This window comes from Terrapene carolina, unplaced genomic scaffold, assembly GCF_002925995.2.
Source record: "Terrapene carolina triunguis isolate 2854851 unplaced genomic scaffold, T_m_triunguis-2.0 Scaffold89, whole genome shotgun sequence".
Taxonomy (NCBI): domain Eukaryota; kingdom Metazoa; phylum Chordata; order Testudines; family Emydidae; genus Terrapene; species Terrapene triunguis.
In genome coordinates, this window is record NW_020664440.1 from 7,899,708 (window position 1) to 7,916,002 (window position 16,295).

The 16,295-nt window shown below is 44.1% G+C and overlaps 1 protein-coding gene across 1 annotated transcript in view; it reads left to right on the top strand.

Moving 5' to 3' along the window:
* LOC112103209 overlaps positions 1-16,295 on the top strand; it is a 49,623-nt gene that overhangs the window by 634 nt on the left and 32,694 nt on the right. The window contains exons 2-4 of the mRNA XM_024194848.3: positions 10,354-10,513; positions 13,378-13,469; positions 14,419-14,651. Of these exons, the coding sequence (XP_024050616.2) occupies positions 10,354-10,513; positions 13,378-13,469; positions 14,419-14,651 (485 nt within the window). The remainder of the gene's footprint in view (positions 1-10,353; positions 10,514-13,377; positions 13,470-14,418; positions 14,652-16,295) is intronic.

The following is a 16,295-nucleotide window of genomic DNA, read 5'->3' on the forward strand; positions in this document are numbered from 1 at the left end:
CTCGGGGATTGGAGGTGAGCAGCGACAGCCTGATAACAAACGAAAGATGACAGGTCTGGCCAGGACTGACTGTGCAGGGCCTTGAAAGGAAAAAGCAGCAGCTTATGTTTGATGTGCTGGAGAAGGGGGGCGTCGGGATTCAAAGAGAGGGCTGACGTGGCCAACCCGACCAATGCAGCTTCTAAGGTCTAGCTCTGACCCGGGTTTGGAAAGTCTGAAGATCCCACTAGCCCGTCAGAGCTCACCTGCCAGCTCCTCAATTCCCTTTCTCCAAACCAGGGTGATCCCGCACAGGCCGATACATGGCAATATCGCCAGCATCAGGCAGTGGTGTTTCAGCAGGCACTGCGTCAGAGATGCCTTCGGAACTATAGGCACCCTGACACCCTGCTCTTGTAAAGCTAGAGACCCCTTAGGAAATGTAGCGCGGGCTATGGGGCTTTCAAATTCCTCCCGACTTTGGGGCTCTGCAGAGGCGACACGTAACTGTTGATAGTGGCGGGGGAGGGGGAAGGGGTCACAATTTAAAGGCTCTGGTGGTATGCAGCAGGATTCGGGGCAGGGCACAAAACCCTGGCAGAAATCTGGGGGGACGCGTGCCCCCTCACAACTCACCTCTGGGCGTTTGGTTGGGGCGTACCTCTAGTCTTTTGTACTGTGCAGCCCTAAGGTTGTGTAACTGCCGATTTTTTTTTTCTCCCCTAGCCCCAGAACTTCCCAAACCCCAGACATGGGGCTCTGCGGCCAGCAAACAACTTACATAAAACAAATAGATGCCAAAACTCCCCTGCCTTCTGTGTGAGGCGGTTCGCTCTCCCCAGACCTAGTGCATCTATCGGAAATGCCTGGGGGAGGGAGTAGCCCGGGCGCTGCCTGGTGCAGCTGGGGCTAAGAAGCCCAGCCCAAGCCAGGGGCGAGCATTCCATAACCAGCAGCAACCACAGGCTCTGCTGCCTCTGCCCACGTGCTCCCCATCTCAGCCCTGCCCCTCACGTGGAGAGGGATGCACACTGCCAAGCTGAGCACTGCACAGCCACAGAGACCGCAGCATCCCCCGGAATCTGGCCGAACTGGAGCATCATGCACCGCCCCACAGGTAAACCTCTCCTCCTGCTGCGGCGTTCAATTAGGCTGCCCTTTTGGCAGAGTTTGGGGTTCCAGGCAAGAGCAATCGGTTCCCCCTTTTCCATTTGGGGAGGGAAGGCATTGGTGCTGGGAATGCACATTAATGATTTATTGGGGACAGGTGGTTGTCTTTTGTCTGGAGTGGCAAGCAGAGCAGGAAGAACTAGGATGCCAGTTGAATCGGTGGGTTTCCTGTTGTTCTGGGAATGTCCCAGAACTCTTAGCAATGCAAACTGTCCTCAGCCGGTCTCTTCGGGGTTCCCCCTCTGTGAGTCATTCTAGATTCAATTAAAACATGGACACAATCCATTTTTTCCCTCATAGGGAAATAAAAGTCACATGTTTGGCAGACGGTAAATCATATCCTCCAGCTGACCTTGCCATACAAGGAAGTGCTCTCAAAGATTTAGGAGAATACTATTGACAACATAGTTTAAAAGAGCAGTGGATTCTCTCCACTTCATATAGCACTTGGTATAAACTGTCTTAGTTTCCTAGTCTGGATCATCTTTATTCTCAAAAGCACACGTGCTTTCAGGCAGAAGCTTTGCTGGTATAAATTGTTATAGCTTTGTTGAAATCACTGTCGGTGTCTGACTATTGACACCAGCTGATGATTTTCCCCCCCCCCTTATTTTTTTTAGGGGCATTCTCCAGTATTATGGAAACACATCTTTCTTAGCTAGTTGTTTTCTTCAAATAGCAAATCCTCTTCTTTATTGCCCTGAGCTAGGATATATTTCAAAATGTTTTATTTTTTTATTTATTTGAATCATTAACGTTCACTGCATAATTATACCACTTGAGTTTGGGTGTTGTAATATATAGTTTCCAAGTTTTCTTTTTACTAGCCAGGAGTATACACTATATCGATACACATTTATTGAAGCAACATACCTTATTAAGGTTCTTAAATTTTACCTTTTTTATGTTAGAAAATGTAAATGGTGCATTTCTTATTTAATTATTGGTTAGGGACACATAAGGAAAGTGGAAATAACTTTATTAAAACCTGTTTGTGTTTAAAACTGATTTATTAAACCAAGGAAGTATGAACGATAGTTATAAATTGAACTGATTATTTCTGGTCAGCAGCTCTTTTGAGGTTTTAGAACTAGGAGATCTCATCCTTTCACACCTACTTTTTATTCATAGATCAGAAGAGCAAAATGAGCTTTCCTGTTTTTTCAACTCCTTATCGGTTTCTCAACTTTGAATTAACTAGTCATGGAACTGAAGTGGTTGAATAAACTGAAACAAAGGAAATATTCTATCTGCACCTGCAGAAAAGGCTACTTCTGTCAGAAGCTGGTATAGCACTTCAACAAGCTCTGGTTCCAGGTGCCAAGTCAGTTACTTTTACCAGTTCAGTAGTTCGAATTTCTTTAAAGCTTTGGCAGCAAAGCTACTGATCGAACATTATTATTTTATTTAAATTTAAAAGATTTTAGTAGATTATTATAGTATATCTAAGCCTGAATATCGGTTGACATTATTTTCAAATAGGTTTATTTTTTAAAAAGAAAAATATATTTAAATAAAATCTGATTACAATGAAAATTCAATTTTTTAAAAAATCATTTGTTTTTACCCATCCTGGCTTGATTCAAAGTCCACGGAGGTCAATAAACTCCCATTGATTTCTCAGGACTGTGCATCAGGTTCTCAACATAGAACATTATATATGACATTCCATTTTCATCTATGAAAATGATTTTCTTTATATTACTAGCCTTGCTATCCTGACTTCAGGACATACCTATCATAGGCAGATGAGTACGTAAGAGTTCTCAGCTCTTCAGTAACACTGCAAAGAAGGTAACAGGTAAAAGAGAAGCTATTGTCAACTTGTGTTTTCTCTTGCTTTCCTCGGTCACCTGTTGCCTCATACTAAATACCTCATGTCTGGAAATGTTTCAGTGCAAGGGTCCTCAGAGTTTTGACCCGCCTGAAGTACACAGGGACTGAGAATGTAACACTGTCTGATCCAAAGTTCACTGAAGTCGATGCGAGTCTTTTCATTGCTTTCAAAGAGGTTTGGATCAGATCCTTTGTCGAGCAACCTCTCATTTCCTCTGGCTGTTGAGTTCTGCTGAAAGCACAGGATCAGCCATTTGAAGACCACATGGCCCCTTTTGGTACTGTGGACTTTTAATATATATGGGTTCCAACTGCAAAATTTGGCCCAGAAAGTCTCAGTAGAATCCAGCTTCTCCTTTACGTCTATAATTCTATTCTTAGACTTTGGCTGATGCAAAGAAACCGCTTGAGTTTTGCTCTTGTGGTTTATGTGAACACAGATACTTGGGAAAGTGTCTCAGTGGCTGTACAGTTATGAAATCAGACCTGGTGAATGTTGCAGGGAGATGTTGCCAATGCCTGAGATGTATCACTGAGGCTGACTGCCAAAACCATCCTGAAGTGTCTGATTGAGTTAGACTGTCAAGTGCTCAGCTCGTCCCATTGTAGCACTTAGGGCCAAATTTTCAAATGGATTCAACCCCAAACGTGCGGAGCCATTCTGCCAATCCAGACCTTACTTTGGTGACTAAAGGGAGGGGAGGAGGGAAGGGCTTGTTTGGAGCTGTTTGGAAAATCTGGCCCCGATTGTGGTTATAAAATGGCCCTAGTTACTATAAGGAAGGAATAAGAGTGTGGGACATGGGGAAATAGAGATGGCCCCAGAATTGGAATCATACATGCAAACCAGCCACTGCCGTATCCAATCTCTGCTCCCCTCATACCTCCGGGGTTCAGAAAACATGGGCCCTGTGGCCAGTCATCACTGGCTTTGTCTTTGCAAAACCCAAACTATCCCTGGCATCTGTTAGCTTGGTGCACAATCATCTCTTTGCCTTCTTCAGCATGGGTCCCTATGTACGGTACAACCTCTCTGAGTTCATCCTTACGGTCCCCACCCATCGCACATATCTGTTCCCACTTCTGCCACGCGGACTACTAAATCCCTATTTGTCTGTCCCATTTCCCCTATCATCCATCTGTTCTGAGACTCTGAGCTCCTTCAGGAACCCTTCTTTGTCTGGGAAGTGTGTGGCACGTGGTGCATGCCAGCATACACAAATGATGATGGTGGTCTCTCTATAAATCATGTATTAAACAAGGCACTGCCCTTTAAAATAGAGTATTGTGGTAAAATTCCTGAATTTAAACGATGCACATGAAATAAAAAAGTTATTGAACATAATTACTCACAAATAATAATGATTCCCTAAGTGATTGTGTGTAATTAATTAAGTTGCTTTTCTCTTTTCAGGATCCCCCATCCACTCCTCTTTCCCCTTCCTTTCCCCAGCTGTAGATCCTCACCTTGCAAAAATTTAAGAACATAACTATCTTAAGGCAAGTTCTGATGCCTGATATGCCAGATTATCACTAATAGGCATTTATTTGACAATATTTTCCCATTTCTCTTGAAGACAAGATCTCCCCCCTGACCGCTACACTTAGCACTTCCCAGAACCCCCCCTTCCTGTGTTTACTTGCCCAGCCTGCAAACTCTTCACCTCTTTCTACTTCACCCTCCTTCCCCTTCAATCCAGCTTCATTGTGTAACAATAAAACTGATTCACCAGGAGTTAGATAATACCCTTGGATTCCTGTTTTATTTCATATAGTAGACAGGGTCCATCTGAGCCTATAACTCAAGCCTCCCAGTGGATGCTATACAGGTCTGATCTTGCAAAGATTTAATCTTACCCACATTCTTGTGTTTTTGCTGGATCAAGCCTTCACTTGTAAGTACATAAGAACGGCCATACTGGGTCAAACCAAAGGTCCATCTAGCCCAGGATCCTGTCTTCCGACAGTGGCCAATGCCAGGTGTCCCAGAGGGAATGAACAGAACAGTTAATCATCAAGTGATCCATCCCCTGTTGCCTATTCCCAGCTTCTGGCAAACAGAGGCTAGGCACACCATCCCTGCCTATTCTGGCTAATAGCCATTGATGGATCTATCCTTCATGAATTTTTCTAGTTCTTTTTTGAACCCTGTTATAGTCTTGACCTTTATGACATCCTCTGGCAAGGAGTTCCACAGGTTGACTGTGCATTGTGTGAAAAAATACTCCCTTTTGTTTGTTTTAAACCTGCTGTCTATTAATTGTATTTGGTGGCCCCTAGTTCTTATGTTATGAGAAGGAGTAAATAACACATCCTTATTTACTTTCTCCACACCATTCATGATTTTATAGACCTCTATCATATCCCCCCTTAGTCATCTCTTTTCCAAGCTGAAAAGTCCCAGTCTTATTAATCTGTCCTCATATGGCAGCCGTTCCGTACCCCCTAATCATTGTAGTTGCCCTTTTCTGAACCTTTTCTAAGTCCAATATATCTTTTTTGAGATGGGGTGACCACAGTTGTATGCAGTATTCAAGATGTGGGCGTACCACAGATTTATATAAAGGCAATATGATATCTTATTATCTATCCCTTCCTTAATGATTCCCAGCATTCTGTTCTCTTTTTTGACTGCCGCTGCACATTGAGTGGATGTTTTCAGAGAACTATCCGCAATGACGCCAAGATCTCTCTCTTGAGTGGTAACGGGTAATTTAGATCCCCTCATTTTATATGTATAGTCATTGACTCTGCACTGGAGGTGAGTGTAGGGGAAGAAGGTTGACTTGGGTCTTTCACCTTTTATCTTTCCACCCTCTCATCATCTGCCCAAACTTCAGGTCTATTTGAATTCTGAATGTATCCAAATTCTCCGTTGGCGCAAATCGGCACAGCTCCGATGGAGTCAATGGAATTACACCGGCTTATACTGGCGAAGAATGCGGCTCTAGGTATATGACACAAGGTATACAGAGAGTCCCTCGTGCTCTGCTCTCTCTTTTTGAGTTTCCTGAATGCTTATCTGAATCCAAAATTGCCTAAGTCTGTCCCAAATTAGCTCGGCTCTATCCAGAAGTTATAACCTCCCTCTGATTCAGCTTCCTTTCTATGGAAAAAAAAAAAGAAGGGGTTCTCAACTTGCAACTGGGGCATGCTGGTTGATGCTGAACAGTGGTGGTTCTGTTTTAAGAACTGCGGGATTGTTTTCTTCTGTAAGGTGCTGCCACTCAGTGGGCAGCTGCCAGTAGCTCCAAGTAGCTTCTGCCTGCCTTGTGATTGTGGCTCCTTTTCGGCTTTGGATCTGGGAGTGTTTCTCCAACTTCTGGCGAGTCAGTTTCTCCCTCCCCCACACACACACACATTGAAATTATGTTGCTAGATTGGCTGGGGAGGGTGCAGAACGGTAGAAAGAGGGGAATGGGGTGAAGAGAAGGAAGACAGGTGTCGAAAGGAGATTGTGGGGGGATCTGCTGTCTTCAAGAGAAACTTAGGGAAGAAAAAAGAAAATGGAGTCAAATATGTGTGGTGAACACTGAAAAGAAGGGAGTTGTTATTATTTGTATTGTGATAGTGCCTAGAAGCCTCAACCAGTTTGGAGTCTCTTTGTGCTTGGTGTTATACAACCAAGCAATCAAAAAATGACAGGTCCTTCCCCAAAGCAACAAAGGAGAGGAGTGGCTGCTTCAATGTTTTCTTATCACTTGCCTAGATTATGCAGAATAGAAATACTATGCTGAACTTTTAAAATTATATGTAGCCTTTGATAGGGAGCTAGCCATGAATTGTGTCCTGATCGGACTTGTCTGGGGCTTGCATAAACTAAAGCAATTCTGACCTCTGCTGTTGGGCCCAGGTATCATTAATAAGTGCAGCACTTCCTGGGGGGATTGTGTAATGCTTATGGACTTAATGTCGGCACGTAGCTCTCACCATCTCTCTCCATTTCACAATTCCTGGCACCTGAGCTTGGTGTTATAATAAAGGTAGGGTTGAGTTACAAAATCTCTTTTGATTGGCAGGCAAATGTTCTGGAGAATTAACTGAATCTGCGTCTGTTACTCAAACTAAAATCATAGACTGGAGGCAAACCCTTTTTCTTTTCCTGCATTGTCAATAAAACCTTTGCTTGTTCAGAGTGAATAAGAAATGCTCTGCAAAAGATAGATCAGAGCGTCTTTTCTTCTTCCCTTGCAATACAAGAACATAATTTAATTCCATTAAATTAAAAGGTGGCAAATTCAAAACTAATATGAGGAAATAGACTGTCACCAAACATGTAATTGGACCAGGGAACTCATGCCCACCAGAAGTTGTTGGGGCTGAGAATTTAGTAAGATTCAAAAAGGGATTAGACATTTCTGTGGATATGCAGAGTTATCATAATTAATGACAAACATTTTTGCAAGGGATATTAAACCTCATGCTTCAGGGCTTAAGCCAATTTCTACGTATTAGAGATCAGGATGAGATCTAATGTGGGGTCAGATTATCCACATCTGCCTACTGTGACAGCTACAGAACAGATCACCCTCGGCAGCGGAGAATTAGCAACTGGGCCACCGAGGCCTGTGCCCGGGGCCCCGGTCAATTGGGGGGACCCTGGAAAAATGGCGCCCCCATGGCCCGACCTGCTCCGCCCGCCTGGAGCTCCTGCTGGGGAGTGAGGTCAGTGCGCAGGGGCTTGCCTATGAGCTGTTCGTATGAACGCTCTTCAGTCATCGGGGGAGATGGAATCCTGCTGCCAGGTCAGCCGGCGACCAGCTCGCCGGCTGTTGTACCTTGTCCTCATCCTCGGCTCAGGCACAGTTTGTAAGTCGGCAGGTGGAGGCATGTAGTTGCAGTTCCATTACAGACCTCCCTGTTGAGGAGACCACTCCCCACCCAAGAGTACTACGGGTGGGTGGGTGTGGCCATCCATCCCGGACTCCCTGCAGGTTGTGGTGCTGATCAGGCCCTCGGGAGCCAAGGCTGTGGCCCTTTGGTCCTGTTTGCTGCTGTGATGTTCTTTAGCAGCTTTTCTATCACAGAAAGACTAAAACATTGCCCTTCAGAAAACAGCTCCACCCCCTTCTTGTGTTAAAATGGCTTGATTTGTCCTGCCCTGAAATCATCAGATCCTTTCACAGCATAACGTGCGTTTTGACAAATGGAGATTGGAAGAATTCTGCTAACGTGAATCTATTGTTATACTGGATCGTACTGCTGCTGTTATGGAGCGTTCCCTGCTCCCCACCTTATATCCCCTGTCATTTGATTTTCACTGTACGGTGCTAGAAGCTGTCAGTGAGAACCTGTGCAAAAAAGGCAGCACGAATGTCACGTGCCAAGACTTTGCAACTGGGCGCCTTGAGTAGGCTGACCAGACAGCAAGTGTGAAAAATCAGGACAGGGGTGGGGGGTAATAGGAGCCTATATAAGAAAAAGAAAAATATCGGGACTGTCCATATAAAATCGGGACATCTGGTCACCCTAGCCTTGAGTGAGCTGCTATTGGAAACGCTCTGTGCAGGACTGGCTGGTGTGATGTGTGTGTGTCACTGCTTCTCTCTACCTGAAGAAATGTCGCTGCAAGCGTCTTATCTGATAGTGGCTGGTTCCATAGGCCCCGACTTTTACTTTTCCCTGGGGGTGCTCCGCTCCGCCCCAAGGCCCCGCCCCCACTCTGCCCCTTCTCCTAAGGCCCTGCCCTCACTCCGCCTCTTTCTGACCCCTCCCTGAGGTCCCCGCTCGCTGATCTCCGCCCTCCCCCAAGCTCCTCCCCGAGCTGCCGAACAGCTGTAACTATTTTTTTTTTCTGTGGGTGCTCCAGCCCCGGAGCACCCACAGAGTCGCCGCCCATGGCTGGTTCATGGAAAACGATCTGGGAGTGTTTCTTTGTCTCCTTGAAAGCCCGAGCTCCATTCTGAGCAGCAAGGTCTACACAGCTATTTTTAGTGCGTTTGCATGAGACTGCACAAGTCAGTGGAACCTGGCCTGGGAGGCTCACTCCCAGATGTAATGCAGCTACTCTCCTTGATCATGTAGAGAGGTTTGAGAGTCTGCTCCTGTCACTAACCTACCAGAAGTGGTTCTTTAGCTCAAGTGCTTTGAAAATCAGAGCCGCCATGTTCAGTCCCTGCTGATGACTTACTGCTACAGATAGAAGTCCTAATACTGCAGTGCTTAATAGCACAGTTGCTTTAACTCAAGTGTTTTTGAAGCAGAAGGTGCTGATTTCTGTGCCTGTAGCTGAATATGGTATAGTTCAGTGACAGCAGAGTGGGGCAAGAAACGGTTTTCCCAAACGGTTTTCCCAACCTGTGAAAATGTTTGAGATTTCAGAAGTTTTTCCCGTTCATCAGTGAGACAAACCAAAGACCTTTCAAAAATTTTCACAGAATCCAACGCAGAGAAAGGGCGACCCCAGAGAAGCCAACAGCCCAGTGCTTAAGGCTGTCATGTGCTATGGGAGTGTGGGGGGAGGACACCCAGGTCAAAGTCCCTAATTTGGAGCAGGGACATGAACCTGGTTCTCCCCCATCCCACGAGAGTGCCCTGAGCACCAAGCTGTAGAGTCCGTCTCTCCTCTCCAAAAAAACCCTGCTGTGTCAAAAATTCCTGACCCTCGCTAATGAACAGTTTGAACCATGGACCAGTGCCAGCATGTTCATTTTAAACACCCAGGTGCTTTAAGACAAACTTTGTCTGACTGGTGGAACGTGTAATACTGTGTGCGTGCATACCACTGCCCTGTACCAGACAGAATGTCGTGTGTGTGTGTGTGTGTGTGTGTGTGTGTGTGCGCGCAAGAGAGAGCGACAACTCCATCTTGGCAGACACACAGGGATTGAACCAGGACCGCTGGAGCTAGAATCATAAACTGAAAAGCCGAGGCTTCCTTGCTGGGGCTATAACCGACTCTGCCCCCGTAAATCAGGCACAGAAAGGATCCTGTAACACACTCACCAGTGGTTTATGTGCACATCAAATGCCCTTTAGTGGCTGTTTCTACAGTTAATGGAGATTTTCCTTCAAGTCAGGTGAGAGGGGCCTGCATGTTTTGGAGCAGAAGGTCTTGACGTCTACAAGAGCAAGTTGAAAAATTCTATGTATTTTCGATGAATATTTTCAATAAAAATGTCTGGATTTTTTTTTTTTTACTTAGTTTGGATTTTTAATGGAATTGTTTTATTTTGTTTTCATTTTGTCAAAAAAACAAAATTTGGTTTCCAGGTTTCAAAACCAGAAAAGTTTTAATTTTCCCCCCCCCTTTTTCCCCCCCCATTTTCCACTGGACAACCATTAAACCCCGAGCAGTCACAAAATCACTGGACCAGGTACTGCCACATTCAGTTTGAAAAGTACTTCCTTTTTTGTTTTCTCTTTCAGAAACACCAATGGGGCTCATTGCTGAGAACCTTAGGAAAGCCAGAGAAATAGCACACAGTGACTCGCGTGTTCCTGAACAGCTAAAACATTATTTACAGAAAGCTCTGGAGGTTGCTGTTGGACTGGACCCTTACCTGGACGCAATGGCAACTGCAAAGAAGTAATGAGATTTATTCGTTACCTTGTGCATTTGTCTCATGGTCTGATCCCTAAAGCCGTAGATTTTAAGGGCCTAAGGGATCCATAATCTCAGGGCTGCCCCAAGACTGTGGAATAAACTCCTGCAGGAACAACAACCTCACCTCTTTCCACTGTAAAGTGCAAGGCACATTTCTTTAACCTTGCCTTCTCTAACACAAACACAAAGCAATGTACCTGTGTGGGGTGGGGGGCGTGTGTGCAAACACACACACATTGCTACATGTTTGTTATATATTATATATTTACAATATAATAATAAAAAAATCCAAACCAAAACTGCACTGGGGAGAGGATGAGAAAACAAACATTATCCGGATCGGCGGGTAGTGATCGATCTATCAGGGATGTCTAGTGTAGACGCGATAAATCGATCCCCGATCGCTCTGCCATTGACTCCGGAACTCCACCACGGCGAGAGGCGGAAGCGGAGTCGATGGGGCAATGGCAGCCGTCGATCCCGCGCCGTGAGGACGCAGAGTAAGTGATTCTATGTTGATCTAAGATACGTCGACTTCAGCTATGCTATTCTCATAGCTGAAGTTGCGTATCTTAGATCGATTTCCCCCCCCCCCCCCAGTGTAGACCAGGCCAAGACAGATGTTAGTCATGTTCCTTAATGCACTAATGGTAGACGCTCAGATACTGTGGTGATGAACATGGTATAACAACCTGAATAGAAGAGACCTTGTGTATAACACAAGCCATAGAATGTGATCGTTACCCATATTGAGCCCCAGGACTTGTATTTGACTAAAGCATATCTTTCAGAAAGGCATCCAGTCTTGATTTGAAGACTTCAAGAGATCTCCCCTTGGTAGATTCACCATATGCGTACCATTTAACAGTTTCCTTCTCTTTTAGAACTCGTTAAAAACCCACAGTGCAATGGTTTTTTGGACTGGTTTTAGGAGAGCCAAGAAAGAAGGGGCTTGATTCTTCTCTGTTCCTGGAAAACCAGGGAGTTTGTCTGAGGAAGGACTTGGCAAAACATTTGGTTAATAGCTAAGGCCCCAATTCTGCCTTGACCTTCACATGGACTTCACTGGGGCTCTGTCCAGGCACAGGGATCCCCCCATGTGGAGCTCATTGCAGGATCAAGACCTCAGAAAGAATGTCAGGATTTAACCACTAATAATAAGAACAAGCTGTGTTTTTAACAGTCTGCAACATTGGAGATCCTGCTCGAATGCAGCCATTGGTTTTTTTTAAACGCTGTTCTCTATTTGCTTCTTCTAGTTAGGAGTAAACACAGATGAACTTTCTATATAAAACACATTAGGAGCCTGAGGATTCAGCCCAGCAATAATTGCCTTTGTATGCAGTAGAGCTTTTATCTCAAAAGTGCTCTACAAATATTAATTATGCTGCTAACTAAATTATTTTAGTAACTAAACTAATTAATTAAACTAATTTTAGGTATCATTAATTCAGAAGTCCAGTTGATACCCTCATTATTCCTCTTTGAGCTGCAGCATATTACCTGGGTGTGTAGGGTCTGCTAAATAGTTCCCATCTATCAGCATAAATTCTGATCTGTGGAAAAAGCCAGTTCTTTCTGAAATTGACAATGTGTAAACTGTTCCAGTCTGTGGATTACGGGAACGCTGAGCATTAGTTCTGTTGCTGAAATAATAGCTGATAGTTGTTTGACTTGCGCTAGCTGTATGATAATAGCTATACATTATCTTATTAAAGTTGTTAAAGCATTTGTGAGGGGCAGAAAAGAGGTTATAGGAAATGTTCAGCTCGTCAAGGCTTGGATTATCTGAGTGTGTCTGATATGGGTTATGAATTCTTTCTCATTTTACTGAAGGTTGGCGGGGGGAGAAGAGTAAAAATAGCTTCCGTGGCGTAAAATTCTGGCCTGCAGAAACGTCATGAGCCTCCTGGGATTGACAGCAGTGGCAGCTATTCTCTTCAGATGGGGGAATCTCGCCTGCCTGGTGCCTCTTGCCTCCTTTGGTATCCCATGCTGTCTTCTTTCCAAAGCAGAGCCTCACTACTCCCGGGGTCCCAGCACTCGGCTGCCAGCCCAAGCCTGAATCTTTACATAGCAGTTTTACAGCCCTGTAGCCTGAGCCCCACAAGCCCAAATCATCTGACACAGGCCAGGGTGTTTAGTTGCCGTGGAGACATACCCTTATTTAGCCCTGTTTGATTGGCATACACTGTATGCTAGTTAGGCTCTGTGGAATAATGCCTGGCAACTCCCAAGATTATCTTCAGGGAGTTTCCTGATGTCCAGTGGGTTCTTCCCGGGTTACAGGGCGGAGGTTAAATGAGCTCCATCTCCAAGGAATTGAGTCTTCTGAAGGCAGTAGCTTCGTTTTGGAGTTGCCAGCCCAGAAGAGCAGTGTTCCATGGAGGTCACAGAGATAATATACCAAGAACAGCTGGGGAGGTGCCACACATCAGCTCTCAATGAAGGATCTCCTTTCCTTTACAGCTGTTCTGTTTTATATAAATCATGACCACAGCCCACCTGATTCCTGGAGAGTTTTTGCTATCCTAGAGCTAGATTGACACTGCATTCTGTGACTTGTGGAGCATAGGAGGCTCTGGAACTTACCGCAGCAGAGCAGTCTATTCTTTTTTCTTCTTGTGATGCTGCTTGCCTGCTACAGAGCCCTCTGGGGACCCTCATCGTTCAGGGTACCAGTTGTTCTTCCGGGCCCCAATGTTCTTGCATATCATTCCATTATTTGCCGGCATGCCCTGTCTCATGTCATTGTGTGTGTGTGTGTGTGTGGAGGGGGAGGGGAGAGGAGGGATTTGCAGATTTTGTACAAGACAATAACACTCAGCTGATTGTTTCCTTTTTAGAACAGACTCACTTGAAGGCTGGCAACCGAACGTCGCAGGAGTTGAAACGAAAGTTAAGCCTCATAAAGAATGCGCCTCTGGCTATCTAAAAGGCAAGTCCATCAGTCCGAGTCGTAATCAAATGCTACGAACTTTGAATGCCAGATACCAGTAAGACCATGATGCTCGTCCCACTATATCCCATGCACCCGGAGAGAAGGTTTGATGGGTGTAGGCAGACAATGTGAAAGTGTTTGGGACAAAAAGGATTTAAATGAGAGGTTTTTCTATGGTTGGATTCTTCTTCATTTTTCTTGAAAATCTAATTTTCAAACCTGCTCTGCCTCTTTCACAAACAATAAAGAGATCAGATTAATGGGGTGAAGGGCAATTTTTTTATTAAAAATGGCAGGTTGGCAGAGGTTGTTTAAGTGTGCTTGCAGTGGGGCAAGTATTGGTCCTTTCCAAGCGAACGACACTTGGGGTTGTGTTCACGTGCAAAGCTATTGCACTAAATCTATTCCTGGACTCATTCTTCCCAAATGTTGCCATCTTTTCCGTGATACATCATTGCAGTGAAGCACTCTTGTAATGTATTACACTAATACATTGTTCAAAGGACAGCGCTGATGATAAATTTCTTAAATGATGGTGCTGTCTAGGGATAATGACTCTAAGAGCAAATGCAAGGTAATGTGATTTTTTTTAACCTGGTCCCAGAAAGAATACAGGAGACATCTTAAAGCCATTTTCTTCTGGGGGGAATGTTAAAATATGCAATATTTCAAGCACTATTTAACAAGCACTTAAACAATACCAGCATTGATGATAAAGATTCTACACTTAAAACCAGTACCTTTATTCTGTTGTCGTTAGTAGCATTTTAGAGGAGATGCTGTCAGATTCTGTTGTTAAACTCCTATTCTAAAGTGTTTTAAGATGTGATTTAAAAAAAAAAAAGACGATCACTTAGAAGTTAGATTTAATTTTCATTGTGAACAATGTACAGTGTATTGTCTTTAATATGGTTATTTTTAACCGTTTGTTCTATTCTTTGAATAGGCCAAGTTCTCAGGATGTTTGTTCATATGATTGGAGCCAAGAGGATTTTATTAATTGGCAGGCTTAAAGGTTACAGTATCCTTGCTATGGTGGAGGCATTGCCAGATGATGGAAAAATAACTGCATGTGCAGTAGAGCCATATCTTGGAGTGAAAAGCCAGGAAGCATCTGATTACTCATCTCATGTTAAACAGATAAGTGTGAAAGTGGGACCAATAGCAGACACTTTGGAGGTAAACTCACTTATTATTTGTTTATTAATTAATAATAATAATTCATTATTTGTATTATTGTAGCAGCTAGGAGCCCCAGTCATGGACCAGGATCCCGTTTAACATGAGATGCTGTACAAACACAGAACAAAAAGACATTTCCTGCCCAAAGTGGTTACAATCTTAAGGAAGGGGACATTCGTTTTAGAGCTGGTTGTGGTATTGTTTGCAAATACATTTAGTCCTATTTCCTGTCCACAGGTTGTTTGCTGATTTATCCTGATTTCTTTGTCATTTGCAAATATGCAAAAAAATGTTCAGTGTGTGGATTGTTCATGAACTGTTCATTTCAACTATTTAGTTGGGGCTATTTGTTATTCCTGGTGTGTGTCTGGACCGCTAAATCACATGGTATTGTTTCTGTTTCCTATCTAGAAGCGTTGAAACTTTTTAATCAAGAGAACAATTCATCTCTAAATTCAGTGGACTTTGGATCACACCCATAGAAGTCAATTGAAGCTTTTCCACTAACTTCAATGGGCTTTGGATCAGAGCCTATAATTCCCAAACAACACATGGGCAAAGTATACACGTGGCCCTCTGTGACTGACCCCACAGAGACTAGCCATCTGGTACAATTTATAAAAGATGGACCAAGTTCTGTAGCTGAAGTGGTAGAGGTCTTCGCTTTGGTGATACTCTCTAGATATCTTTCTACTGATGACACAATCAGGGAATCAGGACAAAAGTTTTCCACTTCCAAAGCATTATCTAGCATGGTAGCTAGATTTGGTTTGTCTTGTCCATTGGCTGGTCCCATGGGAGAGTAAAGCCTACCACTGATACCTGCTAATGGAGGCACTCCTTTATCTGAAGTGTTAGCTACCCAAACATTTGATTCTGAAGGTTGAGGGTTCTATTTCTGCTGATAACCCATGATAGGCATCATTAAGTAAGGGACATTTCTAGTACTAATGCCAATCAATTTGAGACTGAAAATGACGTCAGTTTGAAGTGTGGGCTCAGCTGTAACATTATTTGTAGTAGCAGGGATTGTATTCGTTTCTAAAATTGAATGGCCAGGAGCTTTTTGACCTCTGGCTTTTGTGACCTATGCATTTGATAGGAAAGAAACAAAGAGCTTTGGCATGCATCCTGAACACGAAATGATACAGATCACCTGCAAGGAGTGGTGTTTAAAATCCTTGCTCCCTGCAGTGAGTGTGAAAATAATTGAATTGCTGTTGCTCTCTAGTGCTCATTCTGTGCAACTGACTTACTGTGACTGAATTAAAATACGTAGAGGCAGGCGGGGTACCTGCTGTGAAGAGATTAAAGAAGGGACCAGAATGGGAGCGAAGACATGAAAATTAAATCCTTGAAACATAATGCTGCAATTGATTTTATATCTTCCTGTTGCTTCTTATCAGCAACCACCAAAAGAACATTCCAAGCACAATCCTGCAAGAGGCTCAATGCCTTGAACTCCCATTTAAGCTAGTGGGAGTCGAAGGTGTTCGGTATTTGGTTGGAGGCGCTTATTGCCTCATGGCTGTGGATTCCTTGTTATGAAACGATTGAAGAATTACTGTATCAGCGCTTGACCCTGCACCACTGAAGTCAATGGACGATTTGTCATTGGCTTCAACAGGAGTAGGATCACTC